Below are 20380 nucleotides of genomic sequence, written 5' to 3'. Positions count from 1 at the left end.
GCATGTTTAACCAGAGCAAGTTTTCCTCATTGGGAATGCAGTCGTTGGGTGGCTATGCCTAGGCTGCTTTCCATCCCTCGTTTTTAAGAGGATCCTTGCTCTCAGCATCATTCTGTTTATGAACTTGAGTAACCAGCCACTTGGAGGAACATAGAACTCTCAAATGGGCCCATTAAAAGTTTCAGTTGCCTGTCTTTTTTAGACAGTTTATGACTTTTGATCATGTTAGGTTATTGGGTATTGTCAGAGTCAGCTCTGTGAAATATTACAAGCAAATGCGAGGATGGGCAGTTATTCTAAGCAAGGTGAAAATCAAAGTTATATCTGGCCCATAATTCTGGCCTTAAGCTGCTGCCCCCTCCTTCATTTATTTTTGATAACATACTTCATTGGTTCCATGTGGGCAAAGTAATTTACCCTGAGATGATTATTTCCGCCAGTGGGACATGCAGGCTCAGCCATCTGCGAGGGAGAACAGTTGGCTCCTGCAGATGAAGTGTTTGCATGTTTGCAGCTTTCAAAGAGGCCAGGTAGTTTTACAGATTAACACACACACAAACACACACACACACACACACACACACACACACACACACACAAGTTCTGTCTGTGAAAGGCGAAACTCTAAGCAACAAAGTAAGCAAATGATTAAAACTAAGCACCAAGTGAAAGTACATCAGGGAAAAGGACAGAGATGGCCTGGCCAGACGTTCCTTTTGGATCCTGGTCCTTAATTACCAAGGAGACCCTGGTATGCTGGGCACTCTCCAGAACCTGACTCCCATGGATGCATCCCGCCTGAACACAAATGCAAGGCAAAGAATACAAGTACCTGGAGGACAATCCCTTCAGAAGGCAGGAAGAGGCAGCTCAGGAGTGGGGAATGGAGAGGAAAGATAGGAGCAGCTTCCTGGAACATCCTCATGTGCCCTCAGCACTCTGCCCTGAGACATTGGCTGTGGGCCCCCGGGGCCCCTTAGGAGGTTCACCTCTGCACAGGCAGCATGTATCTTAGCAATGAAGACTCTTAGCTGGTATTTGCTATCCCCTGAGACTCTTAACCATGTCAGGTCCAACCAGATAAAATTATACGATTGAACCAAAGAAATTTTATAGGTAAGAAATGATCAAGCATCAAGAAATTTTTAATGATTGAACCTAATATTTATATTTATTTACACGATGATATGTCTACAGAAGTTGACACATAAAAGTAAATCATAGGAAATCCAGAGTGCCTTTTTTTAATTGACATTTTTATTGAGATTATTGTAGATTCATCCACAGTTGTAAGAAGTAATATACAGAGATTCCATATGTACTTTACCCAGTTTCCCCCAATGGTAACATTTTTTAAAACTGTGGAATAATATCACAACCAGGTTATTGACGCTGATACATTAGTCTACCGGTCTTATTCAGACTTCCCCCGTTTTACTTGTGTTCATTTGTGTGTGATTCTGTGTGTGTGTGTGTGTATGTGTGTGTATTTAGTTCTACATAATTTATCACATGTAGGTTTGTGTATCCATCACCACATCTAGACACTAAACGGTTTCAATAGCACAAGGATTCCTCCTGTTGGCCTCACACCCATGTCCCTCTGACTCTCCCCCCACTATCTGGCAACTGCAACCCCTGGCAACCCCTAATACTTCCTCCATTTAAAAAATTTTCTCATTTAAAAAATGTCACACAAATGGAATCATACAGTATATAACCTTTTGGGATTGACTTCTTTCACTCAGGACAACTTCCTGGAAATTCATCCAGGTTGTTAAATGTATTAATAATTCATTTTTATTGCTGACTAGTGTTCCATGGTATGGATGTACCATGGTTTGTTTAACCTTCACCCATTGAAGGACATCTGGGTTGTTTCCAGTTTGGGGATGTTACAGATACAGTTGCTATAAACATTTGTGTACAGATTTTTGTGAATGTAGGTTTTCATTTCTCAGGGATAAATGCCCAAGAGTGCAGCTGCAGAGTCATATGACACTTGCATGTTTAGTTTTTTAAGAAATTGCCAGGCTATTTTGAGAATCCTTTTTAAAAAATAAAAGCGTCTCACTTCACCATGCAGGATTCTGTGCTCAGTCTAAAAACTTATCTTCTCTCTTGATTTTTTTTTTGTAGCCACACCATATCCTGGTGGATTTAAGTGTTTCACCTGTGAAAAGGCAGCGGACAATTATGAGTGCAACCGTTGGGCTCCAGACATCTACTGCCCTCGAGGTAAACTCTCAGTAGACACACTGGGCTGCCCAGAGCTGTCCACGAGTGAATGGCCTGTTGACTATGATGCATGTATAGAGAGAGGCATGCTTGCAATCTCAACCACTTCTCTTGTCTAAGGCTATTAGTAGATCTTTTATGCCACATCAGTACCTTATCATCAGACATTGTCAGAGACATAAACTGGTCCATAGACTTGTCCCCTTTCTTATGAAGCATCGTTGGAGCTCCAAAAGAGGTGAGTGAGACTTCTCACCCCCAGGCCCAACAAATGCCACATAAGAAGAGAACAGCCAGCCTGTAATCCACTCTTCGAAGCATTAGTCATTGCCTAGTAACTTCCTTTAAGTAAAAATATGAGTTGCTGTTCATATAAAGATCCCATTTATTACATATCTTGCCAGAGGCTTCTATCCCGAGACTGCATGAAAGCTAGAATTCTCAATGTCATCATCGCACAAATAAAAACCCTGAGCTTTTTAAACTATTAAATTCTCTTTGAGGGATGAGATGAATGCCCAATCAAAGCATGAAATTTTGACCCAAAGGCCCATTTCAAAATGAAGTAGATGCTTCGTATTCATGTTCAGATCTCTTTTATCCTATTGAATAAAAAAGATGGTTATATTTGGATATGGAGTCACTGTTAATTGGCTGTTTTGTGTTTGAAGGAAAGTCGATTCATCTGATGGGGAGGTGATAGGATGGGATATTTTATTGACAAATGTTTGAGCATGTAGTTAGATGGGCTTCGCTGCTGATCTAATTCAGTTGTTAAAATGACTGAACACAGCAACACCAATCTGTTATTTTTCAATGTAACACAAGAGCTCTTCTACTCACCCCAGCAGAAGGCACTCTGTTTCCCCTGGAGGACTGAACATCAGGAGAGCATGAAAACCTCAATGAAGGACAGGTGTCAGCTACCTAATCCGGTGCTATTTATTTAACCCATGAGTCTCCACCCAGACTGCCCAGGAGAAATACCTGTGGGTCTTTTCAAAACCACCTGGACCTGCGTCCTGCCTAGACCAGTGGTTCTCAAACTTCGGCATGACCATCATTCCCTGGAGGGCTTATTTAAATACAGATCTCTGCCCCTAGTTCTGCCTTCCCCCTCCTTCCTATAGGTCTGAGATGGGGCCTGAGAACTTGCATTTCTAAAGCATTCCACAGTGATGCAGATACTGCTGGTCCGGAGACCAGGCATTAAGAACCACAGCTCTAGACCAACTGAGCCTACGTCTCTGAGGTTAGGGCCCTGCACCAGTGTGTTTAAACAGCCCAGGTGATTCTAATGAACAGTCAGGGACAGAAACCACTGGGAGCTCCTCTCCCCACTCATAGAAAGCAAAATGCACTGTTGTCATTTCTAGGTTCTTCTTATTTACTTTGAGGAGTAGAGAATGTTGGTAGGGTCCCAAAAGACCACAGGGAAGAGAAGAATGTGGAGACACTGACGATCGGCTTATTCACAAGCTAGGTGTCCAGCCATCCAGGTAATCAAAGAGAAGTTCCGGGCTTCCCTGGTGGCGCAGTGGTTGAGAGTCCGCCTGCCGATGCAGGGGACACGGGTTCGTGCCCTGGTCCGGGAAGATCCCACATGCCGCGGAGCGGCTGGGCCCGTGAGCCATGGCCGCTGAGCCTGCGCGTCCGGAGCCTGTGCTCTGCAACGGGAGAGGCCACAACAGTGAGAGGCCCGCGTACCGCAAAAAAAAAAAAAAAAAAAAAGAGAAGTTCCATCCGCGTTGCTTTCTGCAATCACGCACTCACTCTGGACCAGCGGTGTTTTCTAACATTACCACTACAGGGTGAACGTTTGGGCGGGTTGCTGACGGACCTGATTAAACCACTGCTTCTCAAACTTGGCGGCACATTGAAATCACAGGTGAAAACACCGATGCCTGGGCCCATTCCCAGAGATTCATATTTAAATGGTATGGGTGCAGCCGGGCATTCGAATTTTTGAAAGCTCCCCCCGGGTGTTTCGAATATGCAGCAAAATTTGAGAACCACTGTAAACAGTGACTCTGGACAAAAACAGGATAATCTGCTTGTGTAGCCAATAACCTTTGGGCTGGTTCCTGGTAGGACAAAGCTGCCAGATGAGCTTTTGAAGCTGTTGCCACTGGTTAGAGCTACTGTACAGGAAACGTGACAGTGCTTCTCTCCGTGTTGCCCTGGCAGAGATGATACAAAGGAAAAGGAGGTTTTGTGAACTGGTGCTCTCCTGGGCCTTGGGCTGTGTTTCACAGAGGCCCAGTTTCAAGTCTGAAGGTGTACAAGTCTACCTCTGTCACAAGGGGAAAACAGAGACCGTGACACTCTGCTTGAATCCTTCTCTGGAAATGAGGAAGTTCCACCTTGATGTGTTCTTTTGAGGTCAAAATCTATCCTTCTGAAGTACAGACACCTGGAAGTATCTCAGGTCTTTACACAATTTCTCCTTCTCCCCTTTTTTATCTTTTTGTCCTGACATTTATAGGAATAAATGGAAAGTGATGCCTTGAGATTCTTGCCATAGAACCACCGTGCCAAACCCTTTGGGGGATTATGCGGTGAAAGATAGGAATCAAGTTTCTTCTTTCAAGGACCTGGCAGTTTAGCTGGGAGATAAGATCTGAACATACCAAATGTCAAAAATAGCAGGACAAAGGCAAGTGCCAGAGGAAACATGGCATTAAATGCTTGGGAGTTTAAGGGAAGAATTGCAGTTTTGGGGGGTGAGGCGGCCAGTGACAGCATCCCGGGCTGGGGAGATGGCAGCAGCCCGACAGGTGGGCAAGGCGGGAGGCAGAGTGAAGGGAGCATATCTTCCAGGAAGTCACTCAGAGCAGAGGCATGGAGTGTACCCATGTGGGCTCAGTGGACAGGGGGAGACCTGAACTGGGTGTAGCAGAATTTGCTGGGGAATAATAGGAGCAGGACAGGGGATCCAGGCTATTTTTGTGGGGCCTTGAACGTCAGGTAAGGAGCGAGGACTAGCGCTGTAGACTGAGAAGACATAATTCCTTCTTGTCCAGCCACGTTTGCCACGAACCATCAACATTTCCTCTGGGTTCTCTCCAGATTTTTTTTAGCAATGAAAATAATGCTATTATTATTAGATTAAACTATAAAATGTGTCTACTGAAAACTACTGAGTAAGCCCAGATTTTTTTTTTTCTGTTTATTATTAGTTTGTTTGAAGCAGCCGTAGGACTACCAGCAGGCTTGGTAAGGGCAGCTCAGTAACTGCTGTGGAAAGATGTCCTGACTTTTGGGACGTTCCTCCTTTTCTGTTGGTTTATTTTGTGATCTATTTAACGAGGTTTTAGTTATCACACGATGTGAAAACAACTGGTTGAGAGTGAAAAAAACCGTTTCGTGTAAATATTGAATTTTATGTCTGTGGAATAAGCTTGCATCCCAAATTGCTCAGGAGATTGACGGAATTTCAAGTTCCCTGTCACTCTGACTTTTGAAATGTGTGTTATGTAAGTACTTCCTCCTCCATCACATTGTTATTGACTTTGGCGCCTACAGATTCATGGGACCGTACTCCCTCCCGGAAGTGAGAATTTAAGATGCCCCCCCAATAATGGACTGCCGTTGTTCACCTCCTCAACTTCCATTTAGTCTTCGGCCCCTTCCTTTGCGATAACCTTAATTTCATAAACTGCCCATTATAAAACAATGCAATTTTCTTGCCGCTGTGAACCAGAATGGTGAAGGATCTTGAAATCATATTCTGTGAGGGACCAGTTGAAGGAATTGGTGAAGGCAAATGAGAGTTGAATGTCCCGTGTTCAGGTCCACATGGTTTTTGCCTGTGACTTTTCTCTGTGCTGAGTGATTAAAAGCTCCTTGAGACAGGGACTAAGTGTTTATTAAGAGTCCGTAGAATTAAATGTCAAGTCAAAAACGTGCAGTTTTTTAAAAGGCTTGTTCTGTGGAGGATACCTAAGCCGCTAAGGATTTTATGTTCCTGCTTAATTATGAAGTGCAGATGCCTCCCTCAAAGGCAGAATCTTCACTGGAAATTATTGCTGGTATAAAGTCAGACCAAGAGAAATCTTGAGATAGAGGGACGCGTATCCTTTTAGTTCCAGCTTCTATGCTGTTCACTGTTTTTCTGTGAAAGTAAAGAAAACTCTGACCATGTCCCTTGGTGGCTCTTTCTATATTTGTTATGTGGTATAAGCAGGGAATATACGTGTAATCCCCAGTTCAACTGAAGACAAGCCCCGCGGTTACAGACTTTCAGGAAAGACTTCTTTATGTCGACTATTTTCAGCCCAAGCCCAGGCTGAGACAGACAGCGTTTTCATTGACTTTACTTAAGGGTGGATTTTTTTCTCTTTTAGGCAATGTTACACATAGGATATAGCCCTTCAGGGTTTCTGCCATTATACAGGGGTCTCTACACTACCTCTACACCCCATGAGGACCCAAGGCCTTGCATCTTCTTATCGTTTATCTATTAACCTTCCCCTCTCCCACCAGGGTCAAGAATTCAGTACCTTCCTCAGTGTTGGCCCCTGGGATTTCCCTTACTTTCTGGAGAGTTCATTTGTACGTTTACAAAAGGTATTGGTTATACGTTATCCAACACTTCTGCCTGCTGTGTAATGAGGTAGTGTTCAAGCGACCTATCTTGTCATATTGCTAAATGGAAATCTTAGACTTCCTCCTTTTTTATAAAGCAAAAATTTTTTAATTAAAGTTTAACATGCATTCTGGAAAGTCCACAGATCATAAGTGCACAGCTTGTTGAATTTCCCCAGCCGGAACATGCAGTGTATCTGCCACTCATGTTAAGTCATAGAACCCCAGAAGGCCACCGGGGTCCACCAGGCTTTACACCCCACCTCCCAAAGGTAATGCAACTGTGACTGCCATGCAGATTTCTATAAATGGAACCACACAGAATGTCCTCCTTTCTTTCCCACATTCTATATGTCAAATTCATCAGTGTTTTTTTGAGTCGCAAAGTCATTCTTTCTCCCAGAAGTACAGCAGATCATTTTATGAATATACTAAAATCCATCCATTCTGTTGATAGGCATTTGGGTTGCTTCCATGCACAGCAGTCTTGTACATGTCTTTTGGTGCGGGGATATATGCATTTCTGCCAGGTCTATCCCAGGTTCCACACCCCGGACAGGCGGTACTCATGCTTTGCCTTTACTGGATTTTTTTTTTTTTTTTTTTTGCGGTACGCGGGCCTCTCACTGTTGCGGCCTCTCCCGTTGCGGAGCACAGGCTCCAGACGCACAGGCTCAGCGGCCATGGCTCACGGGCCCAGCCGCTCTGCAGCATGTGGGATCTTCCCGGACTGGGGCACGAACCCGTGTCCCCTGCATCGGCAGGCGGACTCTCAACCACTGCACCACCAGGGAAGCCCTCTTTACTGGATTTTGCCTAACAGTTTCCAGAGTTGCTCTACCAACTTGCAGTCTCCCCAGCAGTGCCTGAGAGTGCTGGTTGCTGCACAAGCTTGCCAACACGTAGTATGGACAGAAGCAATAAAAGCTAGAAGTAGATGGAACGACGCTTTTAAAGCACTGAACGCATATAACTGCCAACGTAGAATTCTATACCTAGCCGGTCAGCTCCCCTCCTCTTCCACACTTCCCTTGTCTCCTGGCTTCCCTGCTCACTCTGCCTTCCTGTTTGCGACTCCCAATTCCCGCTAGACCGACAAAGGTTCTGCTTAGCTTCTCGGCCCCTCAGCAGGGCTTTCTGCCTGTCTTCTCAGCCTCTTCATGTGTGCAACTTCTGATCAGCAAGTGCCTCGAGGGCAGAACAGGTACAGGGTGTTGGGCTCAGCTTACCGTGTTGCTGGTTTTGCTGGTATCTTGTTCTTCAAATCCTGTCTGCCTTGGTAGCTCACCTATGCTTTCATAAGATTTTTGTTGCTATTTTCATTTTATCCTACCATTTCTTGGTTCTTCTCAAGTGGCATTGGAATTCTCAGAATCACTCTTCAGTTAGAATTTTTCCAGCAACTTTTTAAACAAAAGTTCTTCTGTCAGCCTAAGCAAGATTTTTTTTGTACCCTGAGAGCATCTGACCTACTGTAATTCAGTGTTTTTGACTAAGTATTTTCTGTTAACGCAGTTGCCTCAGATAGGAAGCATCCATTTGATGCTTTTGCCTGTTGCTTTGATTTTAACTACCGTCCACCGTAAAGTCCTGTCTATCCTCACTAGCTTTGCACCCTTTTTCCAGCCACCTCCTTGGCCTTTGTCTGGAAATAAAAGCATTGCTTTCTGAGTTTCAGTGATATGCTTTAAAAGAGAGATTCCTCAAGTGAGCCTGTCACCTGTCCTTAAGAGCTGTGGATGGTGTTTTTAAAAAAGAGAGAAGTATCTGTTTGGTGGTTTCTTCAAGAGATGCTGACTGCAGGGTAAAGGGGAGCAGTTACGAGTCAATCTGGTTGCTAAGTATTTATTTTTAATTTCTGCCTTGAGAAATTTCTTACTTGGGAAAGAAAAGAAAAAGCTAGGAACTACTAGTCACTCAGTATTATGGGAGATTTGTCCATTTTGTTAAATCTGCTTCTAGGCCGTTCATTCTCATTGCTGTGTGAGTATATGCCATAACTTATTTATTTATTCTACCATTGGGCATTTTTGTAGTTTCCAAGGGTTTTTTTTGTATAGAGAATTATTCTATGAACATTCTAGTACTTATCATTTTTGTTGGCTATATATGTAAGGGTGGAATTGCTGATTCCTAGAATATGCACAGGTTTAGATTTAGTAGATCCTGGCAAATAATTTTCCAAAGCAGTTACACTGTGTGAAAGTTGCACAACTGATTGAAATATAGTCTTATTTCACTTTCAAATTTGAAGAGATCACTCAAACTACAGAAATGGAAGAGGTGTTATAGATATCATAGAACTAAGTTAAAATGTTTTGATTTGGTTCAATCTTGAGTTGTAGAAGTCAGGTACATGTATTCTTCCCACCCATCCATCTCTATTCTTAATACATTAAGCACCTGCTATATTGTGCAAGGTCCTGTGCTGTATTTGGGGAGGAGGGTTGGCAGGGAAATGCAGACATGAACAAGAATGGACTTTATTCTCAAGAAGATTATAATCTTGAACAGTACATCTTAACTGGGAGTGATTTTGCCCCTCAGGGGACATTTACTAATATATGGAAACATTTTTGGTTGCCACAGTTGGGGCTGCTACTGGCATCTAGTGAGAAGAGGCCACAGATCCTGCTAAATATCCTACATTGCACAGGTCAGTCCCCCCAAAACAGAACTAGCTAGCTCAAAGTGTCAGAAGTGCTGAGGATTTTTGGAAAGACAGAGCAGATGGATTTTTCTATTCTTCCTTCTAAGTACAACTAAATTCCTGAATATTATATATATGAAAAAAAAAAAAGACTCTGAAAGATGGAGAGAAAAAGGCAGACTAGCTAAGGACCTCAAGACCCAAGGAGGTGAGTTCTCTGGGTTTTCTTTTTGTCCCATATTTTCCAGACTTGGAGATGAAGAAGCTGGCAACCTGGAAATGCCACAAGTACCAAAAAAAATAAATTCCAACGAAAGTTAGTCCTCCATAGCCGAAGGACCAAGAAGTGGGTAGCCCAGAAAGACAGAAATCTTCTAGACAATAATCACTCTACTCCAGCCAAATACCACAGAAAAAAAAATTATAGGTCCCTCCCCGCAAGCTAACAAAGGCTTACACTTCCACACTCAACAGGCTGTGATGAGACACACCATCCTCTTCTGAGATGCTGTCAGAAAAAAGTGAATAGGAGAGACTTTTATCCCCCCTAGGTGGTAATGAGGCCTCCCCCATAGTGTCAGTAGAGACCATGTCTGGGGCCTGGACTTCTGTCCTCATCCAGCAATAATGACATTGTTATCCCCCTCCCTGTTGGGGTTGTGTCAGAGGAGGCCTAGTGAAGAGTCAGGACTCCACTAGTGCCCAGTGGTAATGAGGCCACACACACACATCAGTAGAGTGGCATCAGTTGAGGCCATGTGGGGATCATTAACAAGGCACTCCTACCACTCTCAGCCAGCAAGGTATCATAGGAGGCCTAGTGAGGAGCTGGAAATCCCACTTCCATCGAGAAATAATTAGGAGAGCCCTCTCAGCTGTGAAAGGAGACAGAGTAGGGAACCTGGACTTGACTGCTACCTAGCAGTAATGAGGCAGCAGCCCCCCTTCCCCTACTGGGACTGTATCAGAGGACGTTAGCTAAAACAGAAGGTTTAAATAAGATCCAGATGACTATACTACCCAAAGCAATCTACAGATTCAGTGCAATCCCTATCAAACTACCAATGGCATTTTTCACAGAACTAGAACAAAAAAGTTCACAATTTGTATGGAAACACAAAAGACCCCGAATAGCCAAAGCAATCTTGAAAAAGAAAAACAAAGCTGGAGGAATCAGATTCCCTGACTTCAGACTATATGACAAAGCTACAGTAATCAAGACAGTATGGTACTGGCACAAAAACAGAAATATAGGTAAATGGAACAGGATAGAAAGCCCAGAGATAAACCCATGCAAATATGGTCCCCTATCTTTGACAAAAGGAGGCAAGAATATACAATGGAGAAAAGACAGCCTCTTCAATAAGTGGTGCTGGGAAAACTGGACAGCTACATGTAAAAAAATGAAATTAGAACACTCCCTAACACCGTACACAAAAGTAAACTCAATATGGATTAAAGACCGTAAATGTAAGCTCAGACACTATAAAACTCTTAGAGGAAAACATAGGCAGAATACTCTATGACATAAATCACAGCAAGATCCTTTTTGACCCACCTCCTAGAGAAATGGAAATAAAAATAAACAAATGGGACCTAATGAAACTTAACAGCTTTTGCACAGCAAAGGAAACCTAAACAAGACGAAAAGACAACCCTCAGAATGGGAGAAAATATTTGCAAATGAAGCAACTGACAAAGGATTAATCTCCAAATAATACAAGCAGCTCATGCAGCTCAATATCAAAAAAAATACAACCCAATCCAAAAATGGGCAGAAGACCTAAATAGACATTTCTCCAAAGAAGATATACAGATTGCTAACAAACACATGAAAGGATGCTCAACATCACTAATCATTAGAGAAATGCAAATCAAAACTACAATGAGGTATCACCCCACACGGGTCAGAATAGCCATCATCAAAAGGTCTACAAATGATAAATGCTGGAGAGGGTGTGGAGAAAAGGGAGCCCTCTTGCACTGTTGGTGGGAATGTAAATTGATACAGCCACTATGGAGAACAGTTTGGAGGTTCCTTAAAATACTAAAAATAGAGCTACCATATGACCCAGCAATCCCACTACTGGGCATATACCCTGAGAAAAACATAATTCAAAAAGAGTCATGTACCAAAATGTTCATTGCAGCTCTATTTACAATAGCCAGGACATGGAAGCAACCTAAGTGTCCATCGACAGATGAATGGATGAAGAAGATGTGGCACATATATACAATGGAATATTACTCAGCCATAAAAAGGAATGAAATTGAGTTATTTGTAGTGAGGTGGATGGACCTAGAGACTGTTATACAGAGTGAAGTAAGTCAGAAATAGAAAAACAAATACCGTATGCTAACACATATACATGGAATCTTAAAAAAAAAAAAAAAGGTTCTGAAGAACCTAGAGGCAGGACAGGAATGAAAACACAGACATAGAGAGTGGACTAGAGGACACGGGGAAGGGGAAGGGTAAGCTGGGATGAAGTGAGAGAGTGGCATGGATGTATATACACTACCAAATGTAAAATAGGTAGCTAGTGGGAAGCAGCCTCATAGCACAGGGAGATCAGCTTGGTGCTCTGTGACCAACGAGAAGGGTGGGATCGGGAGGGTAGAAGGGAGTCACAAGAGGGAGCAGATATGGGGATATAAGTATATATATAGCTGATTCACTTTGTTATACAGCAGAAACTAACACAACAATGTAAAGCAATTATACTCCAATAAAGGTGTTAAAAAAAAAAAAGATCCAGAATGTCATAACATAATACCAAAATGTCCAGGTTTCAATAAAAAAATCACTTGTTGTACCAGGAAGATCTCAAACAGAATGAAAAATTACAATTAATAGATACCAACAGTTAGATAACTACAAAGATGTTAGAATTACCTAACAAAGATTTAAAACAACCATAATAAAAATGTTTCAATGAATAATTATAAACAAACTTGAAACAAATGAGAAATAAAGTCTAAGCAAGGAAATAGAAAATATAAAGAAGAACCAGATGGAAAGTTCAGAACTGTAAATACTGTAACTGAAGTTAACACTGAGTGGATGGGTTCAACAGTAGAGTGGAAGAGAGAGGAAAGAATCAGTGAACTGGAAGGTAGAACAATAGAAATTACCACTTCTGAACACCAGAGAGAAAATAGATTAAAAAATTTAAACAAAAACAAAAACAGAGCCTCAGCGATCTGTGGGAGTATAACAAAAGATTTAACACTGTGTCACTGGAGTCTCAGAAGAACAGAAAAAGTGCAGAGCTGAAAAAAGTACTCAAAGAAATTATGGATTAAACCTTCTAAATTTGGTAAAAGATGAAATCCTGCAGATTCAAGAAGGTGGGTGAACCCCAAAGAAGATAAAACTAAAGAAATCTACACAAAGACAGACACAGAAAGGAAATGATGAAAGAAGGAAACTTGGAGCAGCAGAAAGGAAGAAAAAACATGGTAAGCAAAAATATGTCTTTGACAATACGATTGTCTTTTTTCTCTTGAGTTTTCTAAATTATGTTTGATGGTTGAAGCAAAAATTGTAATGCTAATATGGTTCTAAATGTATGTAGGGGATTGCTGAAGACAATTATATTACAAACAAGAGAGGGTAATAAGACATGAACAGAGGTGAGATTGCTATACTTCACTCGAACTGATAAAATGATGCCAGCAGACTATGATAAGTTATGCATATAATTTAATACCTGAGCAATCATGAAAAAACACACACACAAAAGAAAAACTATACAAAGAGATACACCCCAAAACCCTATAGATAACTCAAAATGGAATTCTAGAAAATGTTCAAGTAACCCACAGGAATGCCGGAAAAAGAAAATAGACAAAAAACAAACAACCCAAAATAGAACAAACAGAAAATTAAAATTAAAATGGCAGAATTAAGTGCTACATGTAAATAATTACATTAAATGTAAAAGTAAAAGGAATGGATTGGCAGAATACTAAAACACATGACCCAACTATATGCTATCTGCAAGAAACTCTGTGTGTGTGTATGTGTGTGAATTTCATAAAAATTGTATTCTCCGATAGTTGATTAAGCTTTCTTACCCAGTTCTGATTTTAGTTGAATGCCAGTGAGTCTCACAGTAAAAGACTTTTGTTTCACAGCCTCTGGGAATTCCATGCAGTTGTGGAATATGAGATATAGAGGCTGAAAGTAAACTGGTAGAAATTCAAATCCATCTTTTATCTTTTAGATAAAAGTCTTTGAAATCCTTTTAGTGTGAAGTTATCAGCAGGCTTGATTCTCATATAACCTCATTACTAACTCAAGGATTATTCAAAATGCATGGCAAGCAGGGCTCTGGGGCTGAAACTCAGTTTTTATCAATCCTACCACCAGTGATAAGCCACATGTGGTCCACCTAGTTCTGCTTGGGAAATTCTGCCTGCTTGCCCCGTCCTCTCACCCCGCCTTGGAGATCACAATACAAATTCAAGCCTTTCGTAAGTTATCCACTAAAGAAAGCTGCTCAACCTTGAGCATTTCCAAAACTTATTGAACCATAGAACCCTTTTCCACGTTAACATTTCACAACTCACCGCGGGGTTTTGCGAGGTAAGAATGGATATTTTCAAGTGATTGCTGCTTCAGATCTGAGGTCTTTACTGCCGCAAGTAATGGGGTACTCTCAATATATCTTTGTTGTATGGATTGGACTTGGTGAAGTGTAAGAAAAAATTCTTATCCAGTCTCATCACTGATCACCATTTTCGCCCCGGAATGGCAAGAATTGGCTTACTAGGTATTGGGCTTTTGCATATCATCTTGAAAAAAACAAAAACAGGTTCATCAATTGTTTCTACTTTCACATAATGGAATAAGCTTCCAGTTCATAAATTAAAAGAGAGTTTGTTATGGACATAAAAGTATGAACAAAAAGTGGTTCTATCATGTTCACCAATTGTTATTTTAAGGCTTATCCTGAAAACAAGATAATTCAATACTTGAGGGACAAACCTAATTTCCAAAACTGAAACCATGAAATGATTTACTTATTCCATAAATGTATGATCTTATCTGCTCAGATTTATACTCGGAGCAATAAAACCTCTGGCAGCTGCTCCAGCTGCGGGAAGAGGAGACAGGAGATAAGAACGTGGCTTTCTTGAATGTCTGAAGTGGGAGTGGGGCTAAGAAAGGGGTCCCTAGCATGGCCATTAACACCCAAGTCTGATACTAAAGAAGTAAACCAGTCCTCTCTGAAAGATGTGGTAAAGCTCTCAGGGCACTGGCCTCCAGTTGTTAAACCCCGTTAAAGTCTTAAAAAATAAATAAATAAATCATGCCATCTCTTCATCAGAAAAACAACCACTCCAATTTTGAAATATTTTCGAGCTTTGGGAGAATCATTGCCAGGTGCAAAACTTTCAGGTTTTCTTGTGAGCTCATAGGGTGACCTTACTTTTACCCCACTCCAAAGAGCCCCCAGAATCTTAATCAAGCTAGGAACTGCCCTCACCTGATCCCAAGTGATGAAATTCTGGTCGGGGGGCAGTGTGGAGACAGCGTTTGGGGGAGGGCATTGACACAGACTCAGTTCAGGTACACATACCAATGTTGGGCGAGTCTTCGCCCTTAGCGAGACTCAGGCCACTCGGGTTCTGTCAGATGGGGATGTCTAGGAAGAATATTAAAACCCCTGATTTTCATGACTCCCTAGATGTGTCTGTGTGGTCTGTATTAGCTCATTCTCAGGGCCGAAAATCCCTGAGCTTTCTTCTCTTGATGTTAGTACTTTGGTGAGGGGAATTTTTATTGCCTAATAAATAATATCATAGAAGGTCATAATTCCATATTAGCCACGAAATATCCAAAATGTATAAAGCATGAAAAGTTCAGTCCAAGATATGGATGAAAAACACCTCAATGACATTTCTTAAGAATTATTCTTTTTGGGCTTCCCTGGTGGCGCAGTGGTTGAGAGTCCGCCTGCCAATGCAGGGGACACGGGTTCGTGCCCCGGTCCGGGAAGATCCCACATGCCATGGAGCGGCTGGGCCTGTGAGCCATGGCGAATTATTCTTTTTTTTGTTTTCAATCTAAAAGTGGAGCAGGAACTTTCTCCTAAATCCCAGACTTAGAAAGCTGATACCACCTGGAGGCCTTAAAGAATTACACTGACAAAACCATTTTTCTTTAAATTGCAAGTTAAGAAATTGTCCATAGAATTTTGGAAGAAATCTCAAGTTTTCAGACTCCTAAGCTTAGAGGGACTCTAGAAACTCACTTCATGGTCTTCGTCTGCCTTTTTGGAAAGATACTGAAATCACGCTGGGGAGAGATGGTGAGACTCCTCAATCTGGAATGCCTTTCGTGTTGGGTTAGTTTTCTCCTGTCATGAATTGTAGGATCCAGCTATGCTCATAGGCAAGAAGTTCTCTTTTGGATAAAGTCATTTTCTCCAGATACAATGAATCTATTTTTAATCATTCTGTCTTACTTGGAAATAGCTGTTTCCCAGTCGTGTGTGTGAGCACACACACACACTTGGACACACACACACACACACACACACACCAGTCTCCCCTATAGTCTTTTCTCAATTTGAAGATCTTTGTTACCTGCCTTACTTTTTTTATTTTAACCTTGTGTTCTTTGAATGTTTTCACCCCTTCGTCTTCCTGAAAATTACTATGACTCTCACATCCTCAATCATCGCTCCAAACCTCTCCTCCCCTAAAAATAAAAATCAACACAGTGGCAAAATTTGTTGGAAGGCAAAGACTAATACTACTGGGTCTTGGTTTATGGAGATTTATGGGCAGAGAGACCAGTATTCTTCAGAAGGCCTCCTTTCTACCACGGTGAAGTGGATCTCTCCAAGGAGATCTTTGGGACCAGATATCAACTTGACACAGTATATGTTCCAGATGCTGTTAGATCCTAGTGTCGACACACCTGTTTCCCTTTCAAGCAGGTTGGGCTAACATTTCTCGTCTCAATTAAAACAAATTTTCTCTGTTGACAGAGACTAGATACTGCTACACTCAGCACACCATGGAAGTCACAGGAAACAGCATCTCTGTCACCAAGCGCTGCGTTCCGCTGGAAGACTGCTTGTCCACTGGCTGCAGAGACTCCGAGCATGAAGGCCACAAGGTCTGGCAACAAAGCAAGTGACAGGACAGCATAGTCAGGCTTCCTCCTCTCCAGACGCCCACCAGGGTTCATGAGCCAATCCTTACTCCCTGACGTAGGCTGGCTTTTGACTGTCTTTATACCGTTATGACAAGATGCTCCCTTTCCTGTTGGCGCTAAAGGAATAAAAATTTATACTAGGGCACAGGATAACTGGTATAAATTATGTAAACACAAGACCAAGAGGGTATTGGAATTACTCTAAGCCCTTTCTTCACTCAGAAGAAAGTAATAAAGTTACCAAAAGGGACAGGAGCAAGGGGCCAGTTATGCCCTCATGGTAGAGCATTGCAGATGTACTAACAGTTCAGTCAGCTGAAGATGGCCAAGGCAATTTAGCTTTGATAACTTTCTGTAAAGCGGGGTTCATATCTCTATTGGGATGCTGATTTGGGGAGGGTATCCATTGGCTCCTGAGTCATTTGAGCAGGTGACAAGAGGACCATCTCCTTGTGGGATGCCTCCCTCTGGTGCCTGGTCAGAAGCACTCAGTGTAAAACAAACTTAGAAGGCAGCCTTGCCTTCTATGGAGAAGGAGAATATAGAGACTCAGAGAAAGGCAGCCTGACTCATGGTTGGAGTGGGGGATGCTCCTGACTCTCTCGCCCGTCGTTCCGAGCTGGCTGTACCTGTGATCTTGTATATCAGCCCTTGACCTTTTTTTGGAGGCTGCCCACTTCTCCCCATCAGGCTGCCTTCCTGGTGATTGGGGGCAACTCCCACTCTTACTGTTAGTAGGGGCTTCTTTCTCTTAAGAAGACACCCAATTTTCAAGTAACTTGTCGAAAACACAAAGAATTAATTTTTTTTCAGTTTTACTGAGAAATAATTGTCATACATAATAAGTGAAATATGAAAGGTAATCCCAAGGGTTTTACTTGACCTCCCCCCTCCCCCAGGCTAAGCTTGGCTCTCAGGTTATAGTGGCTACTTTAGCCAAGTGGAAGCTATAGATCAGAGAAGTGATGTCATGGGCTCAGGTGACACAGCTAGTAACAGAGACAGAATCCAGAGTCACTTCTGACCTCTAGTTTCTCTCCTCAACATTATAATGTCATCTTAGCCCATGTCAACTGTGACCAAACTCAGACCTCTGCAGGATAATGACTGTATAGGATATTAAGCATCATAGAGTTTTTAGAACGTTACTGTGCCTATGAATCACTTGGGGATCTTGTTCAAATGCACATTCTAAATTCCTCACTTTGGTGCAAGTTTTGAGATTCTGCATTTCTAATAAATTCCCAGTTGAAGCTGAAGCTACCGTACTTTGTGTAGCCAAGGCCCAAAATAATTTCTGTCTATAACCCTTTGGGGTTTATTTTTTCTTATGATGCGTGAGGAAAGCAGTATAAAGCAGGAGTAATTGCGTAAATGAAAACCCTTCAAACTTTAACTCACCCACTGGAATGGAGCTAATTATGCAGACAATTCTAACGAAAGTAAATACTTAAGTTTAAATTCACTGCGTTGTAGCCACTTCACTTTCACTGTGAAAACTTGGCAAATGAACGTTTACCATGAGAGTGTCTCTGAGAAAGGTAAGTATTACAATTCCCATTTCATAGATGGAAGAGCTGAGACCTAGGAAGACTGTAAAACTGTGTAATAACCACATGGTAGGATGTCAAAAACAGAATGCACATTCCTAGAATTTAGCCTGGGGGACAGGGGTTTATTGTGATAAACCAGGTGAAATTTCATCCCACCCCCTTAAATGCAGGGTTGGTGTCTCCTTTGTATAACAGGTAACTCTCATTTGAGTTTTGCTGTGAGGGAGACAATTCCTTCAAAAATCTCTGGCCCCCTCCCAGACCTGCCAGCTTCTCATCACCCTTCTTTTTCTCTTCCTTTCTTTCAGGTCTGCACTTCCTGTTGTGAAGGAAATATCTGTAACTTGCCACTCCCCCGAAATGAAAGTGATGCCACATTTACCACAACGTCACCCATAAATCAGACAAATGGGCACCGAGGCTGCATGTCCGTGATAGTGTCCTGCTTGTGGGTGTGGTTGGGACTCACGTTATAGCAGCTCAAAGGCACCATGTGTCGTAACGATCCATGGGGACGTGGAGGGCCCATAGTCATGCATGAGGCATTGGCCTGACAGTAGTCACACATGTGAAACCATAACACTCACGGATGTCTTCAAGGCCAGGCACTTCCACTTACCACGGGGAACAAGCATTGCTCCAATGTAGTCATTTCAAGTCCAAGACCTCATCAAAGCAGCCTGCCCCCAAAACAGTCCCTGGATTCTATACCATAACCTTTGTTTCCCCTCCAAAAAATAGCTCTGCATTTACTGAGATTTGGGGCTTTTAGTTTGGAATACATGCACGAGCCACAGGAGGTCCTGCAGCCCTCTGAGATGTTAGGCATATGTTATATGGACACGTGTAGATCTGTGTTCTTCAGCAGAAAGGTCAATGACCCCTGGTTTGAGTGCTCCAGTCATGAATTCATTTATAGCTTTAGAGTTTTAAAACTTTGATTCCCAAATGAATGGACTATTTCCTTGGAGAGTCTGACCAAGTCCCTAGAAAACTAGTAAGCAGTTTGTCCAATTTAATTGTCCCAGTACTCTTCTCCCAATGGCGGGACTCATGGGACATAAAAAAAAAAAAGGCAATCATAAAAGTTTTTTTGTATGGGAGGAGAGGTGGCTGGAGAAGGATTTTTCCCAACTTAATGGAACTGGCACCCATAAGGTGACTGCTTATCCCTTCATATAATTGGTGAGATTGGCCTTGATTTGGCACCTAACTGTGCTCCATGAAATCCTGGATGCTACCTGGACCCATAGGTATCCAAAGAGGCTGACAGCAGTATGGGGCTATTTCCTCCAGCCATGAGGTTCTATTCAGGCATAGCTAATTGAGACAGAGAGAGGATTTCAAAACGAAAGGCAGATGTGCGGGGTTGATCCGAGTTCGTTGTGAGGGCGCAGTAAGTGTCTCTGCCAAACCTTTCATCTGCAGTTTATACTGCCCCAGAGCCTTCTTCGTTCTCCCTCTTCCAGATCCCCAGTGACTTCAGGGAGAAGGCTCTGCATTAAGTTGTCTCAAGATTGATAGGAAAAGAAGATGTAATATCTTAGGATGAGAAGTAGGTGGACCACTGGAGTGATGGTGAGACTAGTAAAGAGACCCAGTAAGATGTTTTTATTTTTTTCAGATGATTGCTTTTGAAGTAAATGGTAAAACTTTCACCATCCTTCCTATATTTTTGGCACCTCCAACTTTTTCTTCTTCCTTATAAATCATTTATACAATATTTATTTTTGTATGGCATAACTAGAGACTAAAATATATTGTAAAAGATTCTTTATTCTGAACAAAACGATCGAATTAGAATACATATTTTTCAACAGTGGTAGAGCTTGTAATATATGTTTGTTGAAAGTTATCTATAATACTTGCACCAGTGTTGAAAAAACTTAATTTATGTTGTGAGTAAGAGTAACGTGTTGGCCTCAAGGTTTTTGCTCGTGGTTTTCTCAGTGGTATTGTCCCAGAAGTATTCGGGTGGTGACCATCACTGGTATGAGTTTCTCTGCAGGGTTAGGGGGTGTATTTCCATGAACTTCGGTGGGGTCGTTGCTGATCAGGAGGCCAGTGTTGTCAGGGTCCATCTGCCCTGCAGAGGAAAATGTCTCAGGCTCATAAAATGAGCCCCCTTCAGGGACCCAATGTGAACTGACGGCAGAAACTCTGAAACAAAATCATCTA

The 20380-nt window shown here is 42.2% G+C and overlaps 1 protein-coding gene across 2 annotated transcripts in view; it reads left to right on the top strand.

Moving 5' to 3' along the window:
* The window catches only part of LYPD6 (LY6/PLAUR domain containing 6), a 108665-nt gene extending 88678 nt beyond the window's left edge, over positions 1 to 19987 (top strand). Inside the window, exons 3-6 of one of the 2 annotated variants that reach the window (XM_060151504.1) lie at positions 2140 to 2238; positions 16480 to 16610; positions 18511 to 18629; positions 19672 to 19987. In XM_060151504.1, coding sequence (XP_060007487.1) covers positions 2140 to 2238; positions 16480 to 16610; positions 18511 to 18629; positions 19672 to 19723 — 401 coding nt within the window. In that variant the 3' untranslated portion in view covers positions 19724 to 19987. Of the gene's footprint in view, positions 1 to 2139; positions 2239 to 16479; positions 16611 to 18510 lie in introns of both variants that reach the window. The other variant, XM_060151505.1, reaches the window with a different exon arrangement.
* Positions 19988 to 20380: the final 393 nt, after the last annotated feature.

The sequence above is a fragment of the Lagenorhynchus albirostris genome, chromosome 6 (genome assembly GCF_949774975.1).
Source record: "Lagenorhynchus albirostris chromosome 6, mLagAlb1.1, whole genome shotgun sequence".
In the NCBI taxonomy this organism is placed as follows: Eukaryota; Metazoa; Chordata; class Mammalia; order Artiodactyla; family Delphinidae; genus Lagenorhynchus; species Lagenorhynchus albirostris.
This window is presented reverse-complemented; position numbering and strand designations above follow the sequence as displayed.